This window comes from Merops nubicus, unplaced genomic scaffold (genome assembly GCF_000691845.1).
Source record: "Merops nubicus isolate BGI_N331 unplaced genomic scaffold, ASM69184v1 Scaffold9388, whole genome shotgun sequence".
In the NCBI taxonomy this organism is placed as follows: Eukaryota; Metazoa; Chordata; class Aves; order Coraciiformes; family Meropidae; genus Merops; species Merops nubicus.
Genome location: NW_008627707.1, coordinates 1,568 through 10,450, shown reverse-complemented (window position 1 = coordinate 10,450; position 8,883 = coordinate 1,568). Strand labels below are relative to the sequence as shown.

At 39.9% G+C, this 8,883-nt stretch overlaps 1 protein-coding gene across 1 annotated transcript; it reads right to left on the bottom strand.

The window, feature by feature from the left end:
• Positions 1 to 338: 338 nt before the first annotated feature.
• On the bottom strand, positions 339 to 8,229 carry COPS4 (COP9 signalosome subunit 4; the record flags this gene model as incomplete). The annotated part of the gene is made up of 9 exons (XM_008946419.1): positions 339 to 700; positions 1,196 to 1,280; positions 1,636 to 1,751; positions 3,063 to 3,233; positions 3,599 to 3,749; positions 4,884 to 5,037; positions 5,893 to 5,996; positions 7,233 to 7,384; positions 8,139 to 8,229. Coding segments are annotated over 9 exons (1,158 nt in total), but the record flags the coding sequence as incomplete, so codon positions are not given.
• Positions 8,230 to 8,883: the final 654 nt, after the last annotated feature.

Below are 8,883 nucleotides of genomic sequence, written 5' to 3'. Positions count from 1 at the left end.
GCTTCTGCCTGGGGCTAAACCACCACAACAAACAAAAAAGTTGGCTTTCATTTAACTCAGGGACTGAAACTGACAATTCCAAAAATTCAACGTATTGCAAGCTACTGCTTAAAAAAAAAAAACAAAACAGTCCCTGTAACACTTAAATCAAGTGGCTCATTCCAGCCTTTATTAGAATAATTACAACTAAAAGAAACATGGCACTTATATTTTCACAGCAGGACAAGCATCATAGGAAGTAATGGGTTACAAAGCTACAGCAACACGGGGTGGGGGGGAGGGAATTAAATAAACAAAAACCAAAGCTTAATGCAGACGTTACAGTTTCTAAGTGGAAACCACAGCTTTTAGGACTGCAGAGTGCAATGCAGAGGCAGCGACAGCATCATTCTAGACCTGGAGAACAGGGAGACTGTCACACCAAACATGGTATCACCTAATTGTGTCCTAAGCCAGCGTGAGTGCAGAAGGTGAGGAAACAAAGGTGGGTTGTTTGGTTCTACTCAGTTCCCTCCTTCCAGCACAGCAGGCAGTCAGTTGCCTCCATTCAGAAAATGGCTGCACAGTCACTGAGCCATCTGGGCCTCCATTGCCTGTGCTGTCCATTCTGGTGCTGTCTGACTTATCTTCTCCAGCAGGTTATTAACTTGGAAACACAGCGACTGAATCTGCTTGTCCCAAGTTGGCAAAGCTTCACGAGCTGAAAAAGAAAACAACAAACAAAAAAAATACACAAGAAAAAAAAGCCAACCCATACAAAACAAAGTAAGTCTTAGCAATTATTTCCTTGTCTTTTAACTGCAATGTTTTCTTCTGCCACTGTCCTCACCTACCTTACACTGGAAGAGCTCCCTGCAGCTACATCATGCTCATTTCTGTATTCAAAAGCTACAGTTACTTTTCTGTTATAAGCCTAACTCCTGTATTGCCAAGTAGAATTGAACACAGAACTTCCTGGTGAGCCTGTTCCTAAAAAGGAGACTCATGGAATAAATTCACACTTTATTGCAGATAAGGGAGGATGGGTGAAGTGTGGTCCTCCACTGAGGCAAACTCTGCTACCTCTTGACCACAGCACGACACAGCAAGCTCACTTCACACGGAAGATATTGAGAAACTTAATTTCCTTATCCTGTAAGGCAGCAACTCAAAGCTCACTCTGAATGGAGCTAAAAGAAACTGTAGTCAAACTTACTCTCAAAATGAACAATTCCATCAATCTGATCGATGAATCCATTCATACGACCCTCAGTTATCATCTGAGAAGCTATCTTTTCTGCCTGAAATAATGAAGAAAAAGATGATAGAAACTGCTTCCATTCTGAAATACATTAAAAATTATTAGGATTTAATAGCCCTCATGGGTTCTTCAACAACTTCACGCACTGTGGGGGCACAGCCTACAGACAACATCTATTATAAAATGATGAGACATCCCATCAGTGGCATCGAACTCCACTACTGTTCTTTACACATCATGGACTTTTCCTTCTCCTAAGACGTGCTAGATATTTAACATTCCTTATAATAGGGAATATTTCCTAATATTTAACTAATTTTCCTAAGATTTAGAACAGCTATTTTCTCAGGCCTCTGATGCTCCTTGTTTTTATTAAGGACATAGAAAACTGATACCTTAGCTGCAGGGATCTCTAGTAATGCTCCAAGCTCTTCAAAAGTAATGTTGTTGTAAAGTTTGCTTGCAGACAGTAAGTTGTGTTCAATAACAGCTCTGTCCAGGATACTGGAACCTTAAGGGTTAGACAAGAAAAAAAAATTAATTACTATAAGATTGAAATATTTGGTTTATACTGTAGAGCAGACGGAAAATATTTGTCTTCCCAAGGGTTACATGTGCAGAAGGTCCTAATACATCTACGTAGCATAGCTTTATATTATGCAGAAGAAAGTGAACAAAAAGAAATAGACAGCATGTGGCTGATTTTAAGACAGGCAACTTAAATTTTTTTTAATTTCTAGAATAATCAGGTAGAGCCCTTGGTTTTGCTACATGACTTAACATCTGAATTGAGGGAGTGTGATGTCCTGTGATTAGATACTGGCTTGCCAAATGGAAAGACCATTGCTTTTTTTATCCATTACAGCTCTTAGGGGTACAATTAACCTCTCTCTTACTGTGCTTGTATGGTAATAAACCCTCATCTAAATTTCTCTCTTCTTGATTTAATAATTTAACTCATTTGCTCCTTAATCCCTAGCTGAAGATAAGCACATTATTAAATGTCACCTAACTTGCATTCTTTTAACTCCTACGGACAAACAGTACAGGTTATAAATGATTAATTGAACCAAGGAAAGGACTGCAGCTTGTTGTTACAAGCACTTCTCAACAGTTTTCACTTCTGTGATTTCAGTTATTTGTCCTTAATCAACAAGTATTGCTCGCTAGGAAGGTTTTCCTGATTAAGAAGTATTTCATGCTTAGGTACTTTTCCATTCCAATATTCTTCTAATTTAGAAAATTGAGGCCAATGTGTTTAGGATTCCAGTGAAGTCATTAGTTCACGTTATTTCTCCCTGTTCAGAGGTTCCATGAAGAACAGACCTCATAAGACTGACAGTGAGATGGACAAGAAAACAATCAACAGTGTGAGGTCTGAGTCATCCCCTCACCATCTGTCATCTTCCTGTCAGGTCAGGAAGCAGTTGAAATAAATTTATCATCTGCACAGACATGCATGTCATGTGGTTCAAGGCATCCTATTTATAACACTGCCTTAGAACTGGGAAGTTCAAAAGGACAGACCCCAAGTACAAGGCAAGGTTAGGAATACTGGGAGGTTGTCAGTGGACTGTATATGGACAGAGAAAGCAAAGTTTTACAAGTTATGCAAGAGTATTTCAAAACCCAATAGTCAATCAGAAAGATGAACTATGGCTAAGAATCTGTGCTATACTCATAAGGGTAACATGCTAGGAAATAATACTAAAATAATTGGATAGGCAACACTCAATTCTTTTCCATCACGCTTCCTGACTGCAGTGTGCCTAACTCGTGTGGATGAACACCTAGCATTGAGAGGCTTTACAAAAATACGTGCCATCGGCTGTAGTTGCCTTCTGGTGAGGCATCAGCATAGCTGCAAACTCTTGCAGTTGATTTCCACGGATAATTCTGTCGAGATACATTTTTTCCAAGATCCCATAGGCTGCGAGCTGCTGGCATCTCTCGTCCTTGAAGAGCGTAGCAAGCATGCGAGAACGCTGTTGTCCTAGGACAGTCAAGAAGCCTCATAAATGATCAAAGCACTGAGAGGTAAACCACAGAAGTTATGCTTTGTTTTTTCAATACATGCAATTAAGCAACAAAGCTCTACCAAAGAAGAAACTCGGTTGTGTTCAGTTCCAAAACACTGTTTACCACTGACTATCTTTTGCATCTTTAGCCAAGATGTCACCTGGCAAAGACACAGAACAAATCCAACTCTTGAGCTAACAACATGCCAACAGGTAATTTTGACACCATGTTCACCATTTTGGATCCCTCTCCACAAGTAACGCACAACCTGACTCGCTTCAGGGGATACGAAATACCTGTGTTGGGTTTTTTTATGCAAAAGGGTAACATGTATTTTACCTGCTGATGCCAAAATAGTGCAATGCAAAGCATGCTTCAGTGCCTCCAGTCGCTCAGTTTCATGGACTATGCTCTTATAGGAGAGCTCGTTGTATCTTTGGGCAGCCTCAATGAACTTTCTTCTGTAATCAAGAACTCGAGCATAACAAACCTAGAAAGAAAGTTTGCCTCAGAAGAAGGAAACTAAGAAAATTAACAGGGGTGGCTGCATAAAACAGGTGTGTGTAACATTATCACTATGCCACATTATCAAGTGACAGCTCCCATAAATGTTGCTCTACTGCATCCCAGGGAAACCTGTGTCTTCAGCCGATTAGCTTGATTTGTAAAGCCCTTGGTAAAGTATCTTGGAAAGCAACTGAGAGGGCTTTTCCCAGCACTATTCACACGTTAAACACTACAAATGTCTAAATGCAGGAAACTAAGTAAGACATTGTACAGCTGATACTGTACTTAGGTAAGCTTCCTCTTCACTGCTGACATTGGCAGCGAGCACTTAGGGAGCAATTTATGTTCCAAGGGCTTGCTTTTCCCTTTCAGTGCCATAACAGCATCCTTCTTCTCTCCCTTTCATTGTGCTCTTCTAACTCTTGCAGAAAATATTTACACTTCCAACTGAGTGCACACTTTAAAACATAGTATGAGGGAGAAAAGAAGAAATGGGAAAACCAACCGGCCAAAATGACCACACCCTGAGTCACAGCTCATGGCGCATCTGCTTTGTGTTGTAGAGTATTAAACACCACCGTACCTGACTGGTACTGTCACACTATAGGTATCACTACTTACCTCAGTTACTAAAATGGTTTGACAAATTAGGGTACGAACTATGTACACAGTAAACCCACAAATAAGCAGAAAGGTCAGCAGTCACTTTACTACTTGAGAATTAAAGCTACTTTTATGGATGGGACTCACTATTTAATTACTGTTGGGGTCAAGACTTCTCTTGTCCCTAATACTGGACATGATCCTTTTCTCCTCTTAGATTTACAGATAAAGATGAAGGCAGTATTTTCAACAATATTTAATGTTTTGAAGCCTAAGCCTTATTTCCAATCAATACAGATGGTATTTAAGGAACCTTTATAGACTTATCTCCAAATCATAATGAATGAGCTGTTTAATTATTGCCAAGACGTGGCTCTCAAGCTCCCCAAACCATGTAGAAGCTTTCCCCTGTCTACTTCCTCATGATGAAAATTTTAGTGGCATTGCATAAAACCATCTCAATGTGGAACCATCTCCCTTTAGAAAAAGAAAGCAATAAAGCAAGTCAAATAACCTTATAATGGATTTGCAGCTGTTCATTAGTTGATTCATTCTGAAGCAGGGAAGCTCGATTAATGTAAGCTTCTGCCTGCACGGGGTCATCATCTTCCAGATACAGCCTGGCAATTTTCAGGTAGGTCTCCAGTTTATAATCTACATTGTATTGTCTGCAGAGAAACAGAAAAGTAAGTGCTCAGAGTTGCTCCACAACTACCCTTGCTCTCAACTGTTCCAAACATATATTACGACTCTTAAGCACTTGGCAATGTTTGCTTTAACCTGCTTTCTTCTTCCCTAGCACCAAAATTAGTACTCTCTGTTCAGGGTAAGGAAATTACCCCAAGATGAATGCCAATACAGAGCTGGCTCCTACAAACACCAGTAGAAATAATGCTGTTCCCCAAGACACAAATCTACACTCTAATAATCTGCTTTCAGTGGATCAGAACTTGGCTACAAGTGTTGAGCCACCTGGGTTAAAAACCAAACTTGCAGTGGAACAAATAGGTGCTAAATAGGCAATACCTACAGCAATTCCTTCCAATGTATACAGAGAAAAAGGATAGAATGGACAGCCAGAGAAAAGTAACAGCAAGGGTTCTAGACTTAAAACAACCACCACAAAACAACACCCAAACCAAAAGTCAACAAAAAATGTCATCTGTATTTGTTAATATCCAATTTCAGATAATGTCTTCATTTTCAACTGTAAAGGCAAACACATACAAGAACTGACACCTTTCAATAACCTTAGAACTTTGTTAGAATACATTTGAAAAGGGTGTTCATCAACAAGACCAATAAATCGTGCAAAACTTCTGGTGCAGTATTTTGATGGACTAAATTGTTCAGTGCAATGTACAGTTATCAAGCTATACTTTTGTCTTCCAGCAGTAGTTCTGGCCTGAACTACTGAAACTGGTAAGGTATGCAACCACAGCACCCTCACTTGCTGGTCTGCTTAAGTACAAAGGGAGCAAGCATATTTAACAACACAGAACTCCGTCTAGCACAGCACCTACTTTTGCCCTGTTTCCAAAGGGATCCCCACCAATACTTGTGCTGCATTTCTCCAGTCTTCTTCTTTCTCATAGATTGATGCAAGATGTTGCCTTATTGAAGCGACCTAAGCAATAATAAAATCAATAGCAGACACTATAAAAGTTGAATGGTTCTGCATTCACTTTCACAGTATTTCTTCCTGTTTGTAAACCCTGAACTGATACCCCAGCTCCACAAACACAACCACCTCCACACACTTAACTCTTTCCACACAGGAAGTCCTGCATGGGACTACTGGATCAAGCTTTATTACTATTTTTTTTTTTTTAATATGAGTGATGATTTGAAGCATTTACACTTAAGCTTGTGACAAGATAAAAGGAGTTTATCTTCAGGGAGCCATAAGTAGTAATTTTTTACAAAGCTTTTAAAAAGATGAAACGAGACTTTCAAGATCTGAAGCACCAAGATTCACAAGCCATTTCTCACAATTATAGCTCGTATCATGCCTGTGATATATGAATGAGGTGAACTGTGATTAGATCCTGATTCAGAAACTTCTACTTTGTAGAGCAACTCTCAGCAGGTAAAATACCAGTGCTTAGAATCTGGGTTTTATAAGCATAAGTGTGATTAAAACAAAGAAATCAGCTGATACCTTGGATATAACTTATGCATACTCATATATGCAAGCATGTTAAAACGGAGTAAAAGCTGTTTAAAAAGACCAGACAAAGAGAAGCAAAAACAAATCATGACAAACTGCCTTTTATTCCCAAATACTAGATCCTAAAGGCTTTTTCTATAAACACTTTCTATAAGAATTCTCAGATGGTAGTGAATACTCATACAACAAAACTAAGAACTGAATCAGGAAAGAGCAGAAGTGTACTACCTAACTACAACTGGGATTTCAAGAAAACTCTTCCTGGTAAAATGATTATGGCTAAAACACACACACAGATAGACATAGATATTTATTTTGAAACAAAATCTGTCTGTCAAGATACTTCTCTCTTTCCATCACCCGCCTGTTCTGTTAGCTGGGTAAGATGCAGCACAATGAGTACCAGTAGGTGTCTTGACAGTACCTCCAGTCGCTCAAGTACTGTTCCATTTTGCAAAGCTATCTTCTGGTGGCAGAGGAATTACACGCCCAGCAGCCGGACAAAGAGAAGTCTGCACCCTTTGCATGGTCCTAAATACTCTCCACGTTTAGCTCAGGTTTTGAATGTTCAGGAATGCAAGATTTTGAACAGTTTTTTTAAAGACTTAAAACAGCACATAAAATAACAAAAACAAACCCAACAACAAAACAGCCAGGCCTGCAGAATAAAACCCCTCATCATTGATCTCTCACCTGCTCTTCAAATGAAATAACTCTAGGCTGTATCTTTTCCAAGGTGAAGTGGTAAATTTCTTTCGCGGTGCTGTCAGGAAGACTTGGAAGATGGGTACAGAAATCTGTCAGTAGCTGACGTGAGATCACTAGACTGACATTCTCGTTCACCACTGGTTCAGACACATGGAAGAAAACCAAGATGGATGCAATGCTTGTCAGTGCCTTCACTGTAAGTTATCGTTTTCTCTATAAATTTGAGTATTTCAAATTTTAAAAACATGAATCCAAGTGAAGAGGGGTTTTCCCTGGTTTTAAAAGGTGAATTTTCTCTTCTCAGAACTTCGTTTACACTAGAGGTGACCAGAGTTGTAACTGCTGACAGATAGTGAAGAATTTCTCATTCTGATTTCTAAGGTAGCAAGAGGTTTCACTCTGAATCACTGTTCTCATTTGCTGAAATATCTTGGACAAAGTAAACTTTTAGGCTAAATTTCACTGTTCTCAAGTTCAAAACATTACCACGGGTGTAATTTATAGAGGTATTCAATTGGCCAAACATCCCAACACAACACAGAAGACCCCATACCATTTCTTCTTGACATTTTTTCAAACTTGAGATGGGGAGGGAGGAGGTTGTTTAAATACTGCTTGGCATCTAGTATCTATTTTAGCATTCAACAGAGACTACTTTGTTTTCACCTTATGACACTGTCACTGACAGGTTGGAAATCTGTAACTTACAAAGCTTAAAAGTCCATTCTCCCTTAACAACTTCTGAATGTGGCAATCATTCCTCTTCTAGTTGGGTCTGAGTTCCAGTAAGACCAAAATATCATGTATTCACATAGTCTGATGTTGACCAAACAACCCCACAGACCTCTGGCCTTCACTCAGTGCGCAACCAATTATACCAGATGCACTTACTTGCTTCTACAAAAGCTTTCAAAGCTTCAAGTTGTTCTACACCCGACAGCTGAATGGCTTTTTCCAATATTTGACGATATCTGTCCACAAATTAGAAGAAAAAAAAATAAAAATCACTCATAGGGCACATTTTTCCACTAACAGAATCATAGAATTATTTGGGTTGGAAGGGACCTGCTAAGGTCATCCCTGCAGGGAGCAGGGACATCTACAACTAGAACAGGTTGCTTGGAGCCCCAGCCAACTTGCCTGCAATGTTCCCAGGGATGGGGCATCCACCACCTTCATCTCTGGGAAGCCTGGGACAGGGTCTCACCACCCTCAGCCTAAATAATTTCATCCTTCTGTCTAGTCTAAACCTCCCCTTTTAGTTTCAAACCATCATCCCTTGTCCTGCCACAACAGGTCCTGATAAAAAGTCTGTCCCCACCTTTTTAATAGGCCTCCTTTAAGTACTGAAAAGTCACAAGAAGGTCTCCCCAGAGCCTTCTCTTCTCCAGGCTGAACGGGCCCAAAATTATGATCCTCTAACCTGGAAAAAACTCAGTCCCACTGTTGCATTTCTAAGACACCAAACTATCTGCCATTCATTCTGTATATCAACCCTTTGGTGGCTCAGTGTAACTGGGGGGCTCTGGGTAGACAGGTTTGATGCTGCACATCCTGAGGCTCTGCTGTAGATAAGTTCAGCTGCTCCCATGTTACAGTGCTGAAGCTAAAGGCATGAGTGTGGGTCTCTGCTGAA